Below are 17081 nucleotides of genomic sequence, written 5' to 3'. Positions count from 1 at the left end.
AGCACACAGGTTTATTGCATATCAATCTCATGTATAAATTCATTGTAGCATTGGAAAGATTACATTTGGTATACATTCCTATTCTACAGCATTAACCTCAAAATCAGCTTTCCTATTCATAATTTTAAAGGTCTTTCTCTACACAAATACATTTGCCTTTTATCACAAGCATCAAAATGAAATTTGTAAAATCGCTTTTTAATAATTTTCTACACATCCTCTCTTTTATTTCATTATGCTCCCAACAAAGCGATTTCATATTAATTAATAACTGCCACTTTTTTATTTCTTCCTTGGCAGTTCAAGGCTTCGAGCCTTGTACGCAAAACCTAATCACATATACAATAAGTGCATCTACAGAATTTTTTTTCTTTTTGATAAAAATTTCACAAACAGACACCATAATGACTGCTAAACACAAGTCATGCACAGTTTACTTATAAACATAACAGAAGCAATATACAATCAAAGAATGATATAGAACAAGCACCATCCTCTTTCTCAATGTTTTTTAAACATTATATGAAAACCAGACATTTACAATTGATTTAAAAAAAAACCAAAACACTATACAGGTCTAAAGAGGGGGAAAATCCTAAATCAAATCTGTATTGTAACAATGGGAGACAGAATGACATAGGATGCACAGATTTATGATTTTTGCAAGCATAATATATATATATATATGTTTAAATTACATTTTCTGCAGGCTGCAAATGACATCGGGGAAAACATTTCTTGCTTTGAAGAGAGAGATGAGAACATAAAAATATACAGAAATATTTTCAGAATTAGTTTGTTCACATGTGAATTGCACATTTGGAAATCAAAGCTGCCTTCCCCTCCCCCCGTCTCTATTTCATTCTTTTCCAAAAGTGGTAATCAGAATCAATGACAGAAAAGAAAAACATATTGGAATAATGCAGTAACATTTTAATCACAGTATTACTCAACACTACAGAGAAACAGTTTCATGGCTTTAAACACTACTGACCATCCACTAGGAGCAGAGCTTTTGCCCTCATGATACCAACACAAATCTGAGCAGATTGTTTCATTACCTGCTTGTTTTTAAACAGGCAGCAAAGTACAGGTCCCTATGTCATGATGCTCCCCCCTTCCCCCCACACACTCACCCCTCTCCCCACACAAATACAGCACGTAAAAATTGAATGTAAGTCAGTAGATTGAAATAGGGTGAAGGGGTGAGCCGGGGCCTTACAGTCCAGTGCTTTGATGCTTAGAGTCTAAACATGTTAATATGTCATTGTGCAAGTGCTTTTAAAAAGCCTTCATCTGAAATGAAAGAAAAAAAGAAGCAGTTTTCTCTAACTATTGAATTTCTAAGTGCTGATTTTGGGGCAATCGAGAGGCTCCGCTAATGTTTTTGAGCAAGACAGAAAATCCTAACTTTCTTTGTTGTCCTGGGATGCAGAGTAGCATTTCAGCTCATGTTCTCACTCTGAACCCTTTTGGGTTAGGTTGTTGCTAGCATGCTGCTGTGCCGGCTGGGCTCTGATTGTCCAGTGATATAATGGCATGTCAGACACAGCTGGTGTGGTCCACAAATCAGTAGATGTATTCTGTATAAAGTTCAGCAGCCCAGCAAGTGTCTTCGACAGGATCCTGCCTGGTTTGTCTAACAAAAAAGAAACAGAGTCTTCCAAAAGCTAAGCAAGTGCATTGTAGCTGGATGGACCTGGCACAGTCAGTAACACAGCAGTTGCATTGCATCTTGAACATTCTGTACCTACCAAGTGATCAAGCTCAACCTTGTTATTTTGAATGCTGGCATCTGAATGAGCAACAGAATGGAGTAGTGGGTACACTGATTTATTTATTTATTTTTGCTTTTATAGTTAGCTCATATGGAAAAAGTCTGAGTTGAAAGTAGCAATCAGAAGGAAGGGTCCCTCTGCCTGACAGTTTTACTTCAGCAGCACTGAACAGTCTGGCACAGCCCAAGGCTGTTCATAATCTCCCTGGATCCACTGAGTGATATGAATAACAACACAGTGGGTCCCATTCCTGACACCTCCCCCCGAGAACTACTATGGCAATATGGCTGCCTCCTACAGACATGAAAACAGGTCACATAAACGGCCCCATCCAACAATGTTCTTTGTTATAATCACCTCTGGAATGGTACCTGATTTCGAACAATTCCCAGGCCTTATGGCAATCATGCTAATGCCACCCATGGATGTGCCACATCAACAGCATTGGTTCCTGAGCATAATATGCTAGCGATGTGGGGCATGTGAGAGCTACATTAAGGGTCCTGATCCTTCCCTTTGCTAGTTCTAGATGAGAGTCTGGATTCTGATTGTGGGACCTTTCTTGCCTCTATTTTTATCATAAGCACATCTCAGGAAATATCCTTCCAAATAAGCAATTGTGTTTTGCTTAAGCCCCAACAATATTAGCTACAAACCGCAACATTTTGAGTGCAGTTAAAGAAGGGGTTCAGGGACAATTATAAATTTGATTAGGTATTAGTGTTTTTTTTCTTGGTTGGGGAAAAAACAATCTTAAAATGTGTTGCCAGTGCTGGTTTTGAGAAATCAAGATACTTAAATGGACAGAGGCCAGCTGGAAGAAAAGAAAGGCAACAAAGTATGGTCCTTTTTAAGTAACAGGAAACAGAAAAAAAACATTTTATGATTTAAAATTTCTTTTCATCTTCCAGGGCTATAGAGCGTCACTTTTACGGTGATGGGTAACATACTCCTCAAATCCTGTTCAAATTAGTGAGCTACTGAGCCCCAGGACTGGTAGCACAACTTGGTCCCTTGAAAGTAAATGAATATTGCTCGTTGCCAGGCAAAATTCAGAGTTCTTAATGCGTTGTTCTTTAGAAGAAACAATGCATCAAATGAGGGGGCAGTGTCTCTAGATTGGAGGGAAGACAAGAAAACCTGTATGACATTTTTAAGGTCTTAGCTGAGGGTTTGGAGATGAGGTCACCTTGGAAAATTACCTCCACCCATGGTGAAGCCAGGCTGAACCCCCGCTTCAAAAACCCATGCTAATTCCTGCCAACCCAAAGTTGGGAGAAGACCTTGCCAAGACCTAATTCTGCTCTTAGGGCTTGATCCCGCAGGGTGCAACACACACTTACCCTAATCAAGAAAGAGGCAACAGCACATGCATAACCTTAAGCATGTAGTAGTTCCATTGACATCAAGCCCAGGCTTACCAGTTCTATCTGAATCGGGATGGATTTACTCCTATGCTTAAGGTTAAGCACATGCTTAAGTGCTTGGTGGTGTGATTGATGTGTGATAAGCCTTGACTGGTGTGGGCCTCTGAGCTTTGATCCTGCAAACGCATACATGGGTCAAGTCTACCCTAAAGGGGAAGGTCGAATTAGACACACAACTCCAGCTTTGTTAATTATGTCGCTGGAGTCAGCATAACTTAATTTGGGCTTCTGTGCCATCTACACTGTGCGAGTTCGATGGGAGCAAACGCTCCCGTCAACTTCCCTTACGCTTAGCGAGGGGCAGGAGTGTTGGCACTGATGTGGTGCCCTGTGAGTTTGATTTAGTGCATCCCTACCAGGCGCACTAAATCAAACTCCAGAAGATTGATCGTGGTAGGATCAACTTTCCCTAGAGTGAAGATGTGCCCATAGTTCCATTTGCAGGATGAAACATCGCCTCACAGATTCTTTTGAGGTATGTTTGTTTCTTGAAAAGAGTAAATATTTTAGTAACTATATTGCTGATCACCTCGCTACAGACTACACCCTTTTAGTTTTAGAAGAGCCCCCTTTAATTCTGGTAATTATACCAGTTACTTTTGTAAATGGCCAAGGGAACAAGTGTTATCCCCCGTGTTATCCATCTACACTCCTTGATTTGCATGTGAGATATTTACAAGGCCTAGATTGCTTACAGTCAACAAAAAATATACTGATGGGACTTAGTTTCTATTCCTTTATAAAAATAAGCACTGATTCCCCTTCCCCCCCAAATATGGTAGATTTGCATTGCATGCCATCCTGGCTACAATATGCAATTTCACAGAGGTTGTGGGTTTTTTTTTTTGTTGTTTTTTTTTTTTTTACAGTTTTTGTTGTTTTCTTTCTGTTGCTTTTAAAATTTTGTTTTCTTCTTTTGTTTTTTGTTAAGGGCACAATGGACAGGATTTTTGCTTGGCTTTTGTTTTCTCATTGTGATACTTTTTTTTCCAAACAATAAAAAATAAATAGAACACATCCGACATGCAAATGTAATTGAAACTCAGATTTAACAAAATATATGATTGTCGGGAAAATCGGCAGCAAGAGTAGCAGGTTATGTAGGGTCATTTGGCACATACAAATCTACTCCCTGGTTATCAATCATACAACATACAACCTTAATTACACAATTTTGGTCCTTCACTAGATACTTATATTAACATTATTTCTTCACAATAATGATATCCAATGCAAAAAATACTGTTAAGGAAGAAATAAAATAAGAAAAGAATTAGAAAAAATTACAATTTATATACAGATTAAGGTAAATTCCATTAGGAAAAAAACAATTATTTTATTATTTTAAATTGGCCCCTATAGGAATAATTTAAAGCCCAAGTGAATGGCAAGTACTGTAATGTTAGCATAGGCAGATGTGCCAGGGAAAGGAATGTTCCATACAACTCTTAGAGAATAGCTTCTTTTGACCTTTTCAGTTCTTGGGCTATAGCTAGTCAAGAGCTTTGTGCAAACATTTGAAGCTGGGGGTGGAGAGTAATCGATCACTGTTGGATTTGGAACCTTCAGCACACGTACATGTGACTTGCTGAAACAAGCAGGAGGCATGTCATCTTTCCCTGGGTGAACTATGGAGAATGCTGCGAACTATCCTTCCATGGGCTCTGCACCAGAGGCAACCAGAGGTGCAGCCCAGGGGCCAGCGGGGGCCTCATGGTTGACCTCTGGAGTATGCAAATCCCAGCATGCAATGCTCAATTGTAATGCAACCTGTTGCTTAAAGATGGAACAAGGCATGCTGGGACCGCCTCTGCTTCCATGATCTGCATCTCCATAGTCAACAGCAGAGCAGCAGCAGTCTGTTCCCATATATATAAACTAAGGGCATGATCCCTCAAATACCGATGACCTTACTACTGTGAGAAATTTCTCGGAAGTCAGCTGTTGGCCCCCTCATGAAAACACTTACTACTAGGAGTAGCACTTACTACAAGGAGTACACTCAGCTGTATGTGTAAAGAACCTGGTCCAAAGTACACTGAAGTCAGTGGAAAGAGCCCTGCTAACTTCAGTGGGATCAGAATCTAGCTTGTACTGAATTGGGTCCTTAGAACATCTGGAGGTTGTTAGGTGAGCTGCTGATGCAGCACCCAGATGGGCAAGTTTGGGGCACTCCTGCTTTAACTTAAAGTCACTTTATGGCAGGCACCTGTCTTACCTTCAGGCAACCCTGATTCTGGGACACCTTATCTACGTGTTTCTCAGCACACACATTACAAAGGTTGTCAGAGAAGCCAGTGTTATTCTTTGTAATATTTCTAACCCCTTTCAGAATTATCGTCCGGTTCACCTATAAAAATCACAGCTAGAACACCAGGTTGTTATTCCAGTGCAGCAATAGCACAAACCAATGTCACAGGATTTCTGGCGGCTACTTTATGCCAGCAAAAGAGCCGAGACGTCAAAGCAATTTAAAATCATCTACAAAAAACTGCAAGTAATTTGAGATCCAAAGAGAAAATACCTTTCCTTACCCACAAGTCTGAGCAGCATCGGCTGCATCTACACTAGAGAATTTTGTAGGCACACCTGGGATTTTGTCCACAAAACTAGTGGAGAGTCTACACACAAAATGTGTTTTGTCAACAGAAATTGTCGACAAAAAAGCCACGTAGATGCTCTGGGGGACCCTTCTGTTGACAGAGCAGGACAAAAGCTAATCCACTTTTATGTGTAGACATAATCTTTCGACAGAAGTTTTATTGGACCATCTCTTTCGACATTAACTTCTGTAGACAGATGCTTCTAGTGTAGACACAGCCAAAGGTATTAACAGCAAGGATTTCTTGAGACATATCATCAGAATGATGGGGAAATGATAGCAGGGCACTCTGCATAAGCAGCCACTAGCAAACCAACACAAGGGCAGAGGTTTCTCCCACAGCAATGAAGAGACAGCATTTGAAAGGCCCTCTGGGAGGGAAATACACAGGAGCTTTCTAGGGTCAGGCATACGTATGGGGTGTTGTCTGTGCCAACCCCACAATGCTCTTTCTGCACCAGTTATTTGTGCTCTTGGCAGAAGTTAGCCCTGTTTGGACATTGCACGTCGGGGAGCGTGGCTTCCCACAACAGAGACGCACGACACTGCCGTGTAAAGGCGGGCACTGTGGTGGTGGGGTGCAGAACTGCATGCTCTTTGAAAAAGCTAAGTAAGATTGGTCAATTTCACCATTCCTTGCTATAATGCTGGGGACTGTAACAGAATCACACCAGGGATGGACCAGCTCTAGACCTCTTCATCCACCCCCTTAGGACTGTTATTCAGTTGACATGAACATGATGTCGGGTGGCCAGGGGCTGAATGACTTCAAGTTTTAGTTTATAAGCAGAAACTAGCTGGCTCAGTTATATTGGCTTGTAAGTATAAAGGGGCCAGTATTTGATTGCACCTTTGCAATTCACTTCTTGTTTACACTATTCTTAGAGATGGTGGAATTCCAGGGCTGCTTCAGGGCTGTTCAGTTTGGAGAGTTTCTTTCTGACAAACTAGGAACGAACACCTGCAGATAGATAAAAATTCAGGAACTGCAGGTCATGTTACAGGTTTCGTCTCTCAGCCAAAAGCCCAGACAACTCCCTGAGGCCCTGATCCATCTTCTGCATGCTAAGATTTCTGATAGGGCAACTGCAGCACCACCACCTCTTCACTCGGACTCTGAACCAGTGCCTTCTCCACCCATCAGAGGTGGTTGATGGGGTTAAAGGTCCCCGACTCTGATGTGGCTCCTGCCATGTTCAACCAAGCATCCAGAGAATTCTGGGAGGAAGGATGAAGGGGAGTGTTCTCAGAAAGGGACAGCATCATTGCATAAGCCTAAAGAAAGGGAAGAAACACAGAAAGGGAAATGGATGAATACACACATGCTCCTGGGTCCTGGAATAACCTCAAGAAGTAGAGTCATTTGACTTTTTGCAAACTCAGGATGCTCAGTGTCAGTTACGTTGGTGTGGGCTGAGTAGTCTGCCTGCCAAACAGTGCTTAGGTTCACACAGGAAGAAAACACATAGACCTCACCCTCAGGTTTTATCAGGCAGCAGTGGGTTTTAGAAAGGGCACATTAACCAAACCTCTTAACTTCCTTCCTTGCACATGGCACTGCATGACAAATGCTGACATTTGCTTCCAAGCCCTGTTGCCTAGAGGGCATCGCTCCTCCCACCAACCATAGCTAGTGACTTCTGGCCTTTTTTTCATGTCCTTTTCAAATGTGCATTCAGAACAGTGTGTTGCTGAGTCTTGCAGATCTGCCTCCCCCAGCTGAGCATGATAATTTCACAATGCACCGGGGAAGACAGGAGCTCATGCACCTGTGAAACGTTGGCCTGCACAAACTAGTATTGATTCATGGAAGGAGAATTCTAAATGGCGATTCAGGGATGTGGGATAAAGGTGCCTGGCTCAGTGGAGAGGCACTTGCAGATGGCATGTTTCATTTCCTGAGCATCTCCCTTGCACCTGGTTGGAGTTGGAACGTATGGGTGTCTATTTGGGAATATAAGTGTGGTATGTTTGCAAGCATGTCTACATGTGCTCATCACAGTGCTGCCACCTGACAAAGCCTAGTCTGTGAAAGGGCTGAGATCACTGCTTACTGTATGATAACTTGATTTCTTTGCTGCCACTTAGGCCTTCTGCCCCCTCCACTTTTATTTGTCTCGTCTCTTATTTGCATCTTGTCACAACCCAGGTTCTGAACATTCCACACTGAATCCTGAATGTGCATTGTGAGTTAAAGTTTATGGAACTCCCTGTAGTGTGTAATGGGAAGGACACCTATAAATCTTTGCAGGCTAAGGCCCTTGATTGGATGCTGTCTTCCTACAGATGTCCATACAGTGCCTGGCAGGCTGGCATCTTGATCTGTTACTGCAATACAGATTTAATAAACAATAGTAATACTCCCTCCCCCAGAAAAAACCCTCCAAATACAACCTCCTTCTCCTCCAAAGGAAGCTCAAAGCCAGACCCAGTTCTCAATCTGACCATCACATTTCATGCTCACTGTATGTGTTGTAGTGTGTTCTACTTTGTGGGTATTTTACCTCCTATAGTGACAGTGAGCCAAAATTGACAGAAACGTAAGATTTCTGGTCTGGTCTGACCAGATAAATACTATTTCCCCATCAGATTGCCTATCTGTAGTATACGCAGAGCAGAGAATTTTACACTGTGCAAGTTATATCTCACAATATATAATATCTCACTTACTATAAAATTACTTCAAAAAGCAATCCTGTGCCAGCTCTAACCTTGCCGCCAAGAAAAATCAGGTTGTGCCTAACTAGTTAGTACACTCAGCATATTAGTAAGAGAACACAGACAGGCATGCAAGTGACTCATGTTAAAAGAATAAATGAGCTCCTTTTTCACTAGAAAAGCAGTTCAGTGCTATCTTTATAATCAAAACATACCCTGAAGTGCAGGCCAGTTGGTACAACACGCCCCCCACCTCCAGTAGACAACTTCTACCCAATGCGCCCTCTAATTTTTTCCATCCATGTGCAGATTTTTTCCATGCATGTGCAGAATAATTTTTTCTGTTCCACTGAGCATGTGTGGAATGTGCACCACCGGATGAAAAAAAAGCCTAGCTGTGGGCACTCTGCTGATCACCTAGGCAGCACTTGAATCTTCATGAGTGGCTGCACAAACACACAGCTTACAGGGAACACTACCCATATCCCAACTTCCTGGTTCAGTTTTAAGCAGCCACTATATAGTAGTCTTAGTGGTTTCAGCACAGTTTCCATTCCACTCAATCTTTAACTAAGACCTGCCTCTCTTAGGAAGTTGCATTGATTTTCACCCATGGGTGGTCTTTAAAAATATTTTATTATACTCCCATTGCTTAAAGACCAGAATGATTCCAAACAGCATCTCTCATCTTCAGTAAAACCTGAAACCAACGGAAAAATACTGCACCACCTTTGAACTCTTTGGCCTCTTTTATGCTGATAGAAACAGGTGGTTTATAGGAAAATGGTTGCAGGTCTTCTCAGGACTATTACTTGAATCTTGTCTCAGCATATCCTCTCTCTGGAAATGGGGCTGGGCATCTCACAGAGCAGCTCCCTCATGAATTCTGTTGCTGCTTCTTTCAGACTCACATGCAAATGTCATCAGAAGAGACCCTCTTGTGGCATTTCTGTTTATGGCAAAACCAGTGAGCCCAGAGCCATGCTAGTTAATTAAAAAAAAAGTTTTGCAAGTTCTTTCAAACTTCAGGATTTTGTTTCAGTTTTAGAAGAAGACCTGCATCAGCTTTTGCTGTGCCTAAACTGGTATGCCTTTTGATAATCGGGAGAATTTTGTTTTAAAGATGCAGTGGCATTAGATTTAAAGCATAATGCACAAAACAATTCTCCAAGCAAGTCTAGAACATATTACTCTGAATCTGATTTTATGTTGTTGTTACTACAGGAAAAGCTTTGTTATCTGGAGTACTTGGTTAATTGGCCTCTGCCATAGATAGCATTACAAGTCCCCCTTCAGTTAAACAGAAAAATTCTGACAGCTATCCAGCATCATTTTCCAGCAGTTGTGGAAATGGTGTTTGTTTGATGGCCCTGAGGAAGTAGAGGAGTAGAGAATTACAGTACTGAACATCTAGGCATAGGTCGACTTAAATGCTGCAGTGCACAGAGAGTTGATGGCAGAGTCAGGTTTCCTGGTTCCTAGATTGATGCCCTTCTTACAGGGTCACACTTTGGGTGAACATGGCCTTTCCAGCTCCTGGATGAAAGGTGGAGTGTGAAGTAAGGTTATTTCATCTCTTAAACATTTTTGCATTTGGTGAAAAAGCTTGATTAACCGGCACACTTGATTAACCGGCAGCACCTGTTCTCCATGCATTCTGGATAACAGAGCTTGTACTCTAAATCCTGTTATATTTTACCACTGTTTCAAAGGGACCAGACACTCAACTGGTGCAATTATCATTAACCAGGGAAACCAATGAAACCATTCCAGTGTATGCCAGCTGAGCACCTGGCCTGAAGTCTGTAACTGTTGTAGGATCATATTTCTGTGTATATTTCTATAGAGACCTATGGACAAAAACCTGCCCTCACTCCATAATGTGGAAAGTAATTATATAAAAATTGATTTAACAATTCCTTCCCGACTCCTGTTTCTTCAGGGCTGCAACATGGTAGCAAACCAATGCAATTCACAAGTTAGTCTTCATCATCAGAATCCCAATTCAGTGTGGACAGAACCCAGACCTGGCTAAAGGAACCCAGCTTGGTAAAATGTTCTGTCATATACCTACCTGGTTTTTAGCCTGCCTGTACAGAGTTTGTTTTATTGTCTCAGAGTCTAAGGTGGAATTAAACACATCTTTAACTTCAAATGCTTCCTCGGCTGCTTTGCGAAGATCCAGCCCCTTCCCAAAATTCGGCATCTGCTCCAAATCTAACAAGCCGGCTTCGTCCTCCTCAATACACCTGTACCAATGACCAGGGGAAGGGGTTGACCTGTTGTTAGCTCATCTCACTGTTTACAGTCTGACCAATGGGTGTGTTGCTAATTCAGTGCCTGCATGCACATACCATGGGTTCTCACAAGCTACATGCATGAAGAGACAGACAAACACATAGACAAAAATGCGCATGATGCCAGGAGCAAAGGAAAAATGGAAAGCATGGTTATACATCTACATCTCTAGTATTAGTGCTACTGTAAGCTCTGTGGCTTGGGATAGTTCTGGTTTTCATCTTTGTCCCCTATTCAGAGTTGTCTGGTTATTAGCTTTCCAGGGAAATACTGCACCACATTCCCTAGACTTTTAATTGGACAATTAATAGGCTTAATTGGAAAACTCTATTATGCTAAACACCCTCTGAATACAAATAATACTTTGTATTATACAGCACTTTTCACCCACAGCTACTGAAGCCTATTTAGCAGACAGAAACCTGTGGCACAAAAGAAGCTAAGATCTGTGATTGCCATAGTGGACTTTAATGTTGAGTCTTCTCAACCTTCTGCGCCCAGAAGGTCATGGACCGACCTTCGTTACCTACCACTTGATTTTCTCAAACACCAGCTACCCCCAACGGAAGTCAATGGGGAGTTCCTCCCTTCAGGAAATACAGAGAGTTAGAAAGACTCTTCCTGAACACTAGGTGTAGGTTGACTTAAAAGTTGCAGTGCACAGAGAGTCGATGGCAGAGTCAGGTTTCCTGGTTCCTAGATTGCTGCCCTTTTTACAGGGTCACACTTTGGGTGAATGTGGCCTTGCCAGCTCCTGGATGTAATGCCACAGGTTTTGTGACATGCAAGTGCGTTGGAGAGCTAAGGAAGGAGCAGTGTCCATTCTTCCCCATTTTTTACATCTTTAGAGTCAAACCGTGCTGTATTTTATTTTGCTTTTTAGCATACAGTTATCCTAGGGTACTTGCATGCTCATACTGCAAACTAGCTCTGCAGCCGATGGTTGTCTGTTAGGGTTAACACAGCTCTACACTGGTGTACTTTGTACGGTCAGCATGAGTAAGAAAGAGTAGAACAGAATACCAATGAAATATTTCAAACGTGTCCCTTCAGTACCCGAGAACATCTCCCTGGCGGTGTTCTAAACCAGGTACACAGCACAGATGGACACAAAAAGCAAACAAAGGCATGGGGACATAGCCATTCTGCCCACACAAAGGCCTGATGAATTGCTTCATCTGAAATTCATGAGGGGACTTCCATCTTGAGACAAAAGGGTGCTGCTATTGTGTTGCAGATCAAATGGATGGAGTAGTGGAAAACGGCCATTATCATCGACACTTCCTTGTACCAGCTTTCTTCACTGACCACCATCAAGACATTACCATTGTGTCAGGTGGAAGAGGATGCTGTTTTCTGATGTGCTAACTAGCCTCAGAGGGTAGCCATGTTAGTCTGTAGCTTCACAAATAACAAGCAATCCCGTGGCACCTTAGGGTAGTCTGCACGGCAAAACTACTTCAAAATAACAGCTGTTATTTTGAAATAACTATTTACACAATGCAACCACTTTTTCAAAATAATTTCAAAATAGCAGTTGGCTTGTTTCAAAATTGGTAAACCTCATTCTACGAGGAATAGTGCCTATTTCAAAACAAGCCATAGTTCATCCAATGGCTCTATTTTGAAACAAGCTCGGTGCATGTAGATGCTGTATTTCAAAATAGCTAAGTGCTATTTCTAAATGTATTTTTGTGTGCAGCCTTGTTATATCGAAATAAGCTATTCTGGAATAACTCTTTTGGAATAGCTTATTTCAAAATAAGGCTTCTGTGTGGACCTGCCCTTAGGCTAGGGCTACACCGTAACTGTATCTCAAAATAACTTGCAGAATTTGTATTGCACAAATTGCATAAGTTATTTTGAGATAACTTATTTTGAACTCGGTGCCATCCAAACAGGACCAAAGTTCAAAATAAGTGACTATTTTGAACTTCCAGCTACCCCTCTCATGACAAGGGGTAGTGGGAATGAAATACCATGCTCAGAACAGCCTTGCTATTTCAAGCATGGTGTTAAGCTGTGGGGTTTCTATTTTGGGATACAAATGTATCCCAAAATAGAATCCACAGTGTCACTGTAGCCTTAGAGACCAACAAATTTATTAGGTCATCTGCTTTCGTGGATAAAACCCATTTCCTTTGCAGGGGAGGGCTTGACCTGTTGATAGCCCATCTCAATATTCACAGTGGCCGTGTCTACACTAGCCCAAAACTTAGAAATGGCCATGCAAATGGACATTTGAAAGTTTACTAATGAAGCACTGAAATACATATTCAGCACCTCATTAGCATGCGGGTGGCCGTGGCACTTTGAAATTGATGCGGCTCGCCACCGCACGGCTCGTCCAGATGGGGCTCCTTTTCAAAAGGACCCCGCCTACTTCGAAGTCCCCTTATTCCTATGAGCAGATGGGAATAAGAGGACTTCGAAGTAGGTGGGGTCCTTTCGAAAAGGAGCCCAATCTGGACGAGCCGCACGGCAGTGAGTTGCGTCAATTTCGAAGTGCCGTGGCCACCCACGTGCTAATGAGGTGCTGAATATGTATTTGAGCGCTTCATTACTAAACTTCGAAATGGCCATTTCCATGGCCATTTCGAAGTTTTGGGCTAGTGTAGACGTAGCCAGTGAGATTAGCTAACAACAGGTAGGAAGCTGGTTTTACCCAGGAAAGCTCATGGCCTAATACATTTATTAGTCTCTAAGGTGCCACAGGACTGCTTGTTATTCGTGTGCTAACCTTTTACCTTTCCTCCTGTGCATTTGTCAGGCCTTGTGTTTGCTTTTTCCTCTAGTTTTGTATTTCAGCTGAATTATTTGTGCTCCCTGCCCTGGTGAAAATGAAGTTCCTAAGGCTGATGCCTACAATTAAACGGGAGGTATGATTCATGGTTTGAAAAATAAAGTGACAGCGCCCATGACCTACTAATGACACAGGGTGAAAAATCTAACCCCATTCTCATTCCCAAGGGACACGGCGCCACCCACCTTCGGGTATGGTCAAAGCTCATGGTGAGGGATGTGGGTTCTTCATCCTCCTCATCCTCAAACGTTCCTCGTGGCTCTGTCGTGGGTGATACTGTTTCATCCTGTGACTTCCCGGTCAGGCTATCATCATCTTCCTCCTCCAGTTCTTCTTCCTCCTCATCCATGTCTTCCGTTTTCTCATTTGCTAACCCATGACACTGGGAGTTGCTATCAATGTCTTGGATTTCTGGCCTGAAATGGTGGAGCAGTAGGGAAGAAACCAAGATGTGAGCTGAAAATGGCAATGCATTCCTACGTGGCTGCAAGAGTCAGGCATTTAACCATTTATTTGTTCTTTAGGGGCCCACTGATGGGGGGCAAATGGGGGCCCAGTGATTCAAAAGGACCCAGGTCTTCAGGGTGTGGCAGCCGGAGCCCTGGGCCCCTTAAATCACCACCAAAGCCCTGTGCAGCTCTGAAGGGCTAGTGGGGAGGCTAGCCTCCAAACCCCTCCCTTCCACCAGGGGCTCCACCCCTTCTGGGATTACGAAGCTGCCCCCCGTTCCTTGCTCCAGGGCCCAGCAAATTCTGTTGGCTCCTCTGTTTATTCAAGGTTCAAAATGGATGGGGTCAGAAAATCCCTATTAGATGAGCTAAGCCATGCTCCCTCACCAGTGCAAGATTATTCTCTACAGTTTCTAAGGCTGCGTCTACACTAGGGAAAGTAAGAAGATTGCAGATACACAATTTTAACTAGAATCAACATATCTGCAATCGACTTTCCTGGCCATCCTCACTGAAGAAGGTCGACAGGAGAGTTTCTCCTGTCTCCCTCCAGTAGTTCTCACATCTTGCAAGGAGTACAGGGTTGATGCTGACCTCTGATAGGTCGATTTCATGCGCCCCTACCACATGCACGAAATTGAACCCCAGAAGATCAACCCTGAGTGGATCAATCTTCCCAGGTAGCATGGACATAGCCTGAGAGCTAATGGAGTGAGTCAAGCATATTCCATTCTTAAAACTAGATTTTGTCCATTGTGGTTTTAAGTATCTCCACCCTTTGGATTGTAACTTCTATGGGCCAAGGGTCATGTTTTTGTCTGCACTGAAAGTATTAAAATCACCACTCACTCAGTGACAAAGCTGCACATTGGGACAGGAAAAATTTTAAATGAAACCTATCAGACAACCTAAATCTTCTTTTGTCCCATTGCCCCTTGTTAAACCCATACGGACATGAGAGTATGTAAGTTGCCAAGAAAATAAAACAAACCAGGTCAAGAGAACAAGATCCCATATGGAAACAGTATGTAGTTGCTAGATGGAATGACAGAAGTTTAACTTCTGCGCCCAGAAAATTTCCACTGCCCAATTAACGTTAAAACCAGGAATGTCATTGTCAGGTTGCTTTTGTTGAATGTAGGTTATACTAATTACAGGGAGGTCCTATACAAACATTTGTGCATTTTTTTTAAAAAAAATAGAAAAAAAAGGTTTCAAACTTGATATCAGCATTGAATGGTTATTTGTAAAAAAACAACAGAGCAGCAGGAACATGATTACAACTGGCTCTGGAACGGAGTGACATTTGTACTACACAGAATGTCCTTTTGGGTTCCTCTGTAGATTAAATATCACTCAGTCAAAATAAGGTTAAAAAAATTAAGGGGAAAATTCTCCAATTCCTGGATCTTGTCACTTAGTCTAAACACATCATCAGCATGTTTGTTTTAGAGAATTTTCATCGATTTTCTTTAAGGTACAGGCACAAATTTGATTCTCCCTCTGGATCAGTTTTACCAGCTTGAGAAGGAGTTCTCCTCCTGTCTTTTTTTTTTTGTCTACATCAGGTGAGGTTGAAAGATTCCTCATTTCCCCGGGGGAACAGTGAACCTTCATCCCTACCTCCCATCCCTGTTTTATTTTCACATATGCAATCTAAACAAAAGGCTTGTGTGGAAGCTTGCATCTGAGATAAGGTAACTCTATCTTGCTTCCAGGGCTGAGATGAAAACAACGGGGTAGGGAGGGAAATGGAACACGTCTCTACGTCACATTTGTACAAGGGTTCTGGGTTAAGTGTTGCATTCCACACATAAGTTCCAAAAGACTGTCACTACTGTGCCAGTGGCAATGAAACCAAGGCTGAGTTGTGGATAAGTTCAGACCTGGATTCAGTGTAATCATCTTCAGTACAGTCTGCTCTTTGTCTATGAGTGCAACTGAATATCCAGGACTGGGTCCATGTGTGATGGAGAAAACCTGGGACAAGAGCTGGGCAAAACTTTTTGGACCAAACTTTTTTTTTTTGTTTTGTCCAGGAGAAAACAAACTTTTTTGCAACATCTATGTACATTCTGTCAGTTTCACCAAATTGTTGATTTTGGCATTCCCCGCCCCCTTTAAAAAAGGAGAGTGGGGAGTCTGAAAGAAATGAAAAATTTTCTTTGGACCTTTTTTCTAATGAAACATTTCAGTTTTTTTTGTTTTTGCTTGAAACAACACTAACAAGTTCTCTTAATTTTACTTTAAATATCAGGTGTTAAAGAATAGCAGAACAAAGAACTAAACTGCAATGTTTCATTCAGCCCAAAGCAATTCTTTTTATCCATTCAGTTTGCCAAAATTTTCATTTTTGGTGCTATCTAAAGGAATTTTTTTTCACTTTTGGAAATCGTCGTTATATTGCCAATTGCGTTATTCACCCAGCTCTCCTTGAGCAATGGGACTCAAGGGGCTTGTCTACACTTCAAAGAGGGCATGTAAATGAGCTGGATTGGTGAATAGCAATGAGGTGCTTTGCTGCATATACAGCACCTTTTTAGCATAATTCTTGCCATGCCAACTTCGAAGATTCTAACTTTGAAGCACTGGCAATCAGTGTAGCTGCGGGCACTTCGAAGTACCTGTGCTACTTCGAAGTTCCCTTACTCCCACAACGTTTTGGGAATAAGAGTACTTTGAAGTACCATGGGTACTTCGAAGTGCCCACGGCTACACTGCTTGCTGGCACTTCAAAGTTACCAAATTCGAAGTTTGCTTGGTGAGAATTATGCTAATGAGTTGTTGCATATGCAGCGAAGCACCTCATTGCTATTCACTGATCCAGTTTGTTTACTTGCCCTCTTTGAAGGAGGGGTCTAGTGTAGATGAGCGCAAGGTGTAATTGCCCACAGGCAGGTTCGAATCTGGGACCTCTGGAGCTTAGTGAAGGCACCTCTACAGTTTGAGCTAAAAGCTAGAGAGTGATCTGCTACAGCTATAGAGGGGACTCCTCCTTTCTCTGTCTCAGTGTTCTCGGTGCCACTACTTTGGACAGTGACCCACAACCCTAGGTGCGTGGGTTAC

General features: G+C 42.3%; 1 protein-coding gene across 3 annotated transcripts in view; it reads right to left on the bottom strand.

The window, feature by feature from the left end:
• The window catches only part of PRDM16 (PR/SET domain 16), a 526795-nt gene continuing 509714 nt past the window's right edge, over positions 1-17081 (bottom strand). For 2 of the 3 annotated variants that reach the window (XM_074975910.1, XM_074975909.1), the window contains 2 exons: positions 13752-13982; positions 6930-7082 (listed from right to left, as the gene is read on the bottom strand). In XM_074975910.1, the coding sequence (XP_074832011.1) occupies positions 7070-7082; positions 13752-13982 (244 nt within the window). In that variant the 3' untranslated portion in view covers positions 6930-7069. Of the gene's footprint in view, positions 7083-10539; positions 10715-13751; positions 13983-17081 lie in introns of all 3 variants that reach the window. The other variant, XM_074975911.1, reaches the window with a different exon arrangement.

Source organism: Carettochelys insculpta, chromosome 23 (assembly GCF_033958435.1).
Source record: "Carettochelys insculpta isolate YL-2023 chromosome 23, ASM3395843v1, whole genome shotgun sequence".
NCBI lineage: Eukaryota > Metazoa > Chordata > Testudines > Carettochelyidae > Carettochelys > Carettochelys insculpta.
Note: the sequence above shows the minus strand (reverse complement) of the source record. Positions and strands in the feature narration are given on the sequence as shown.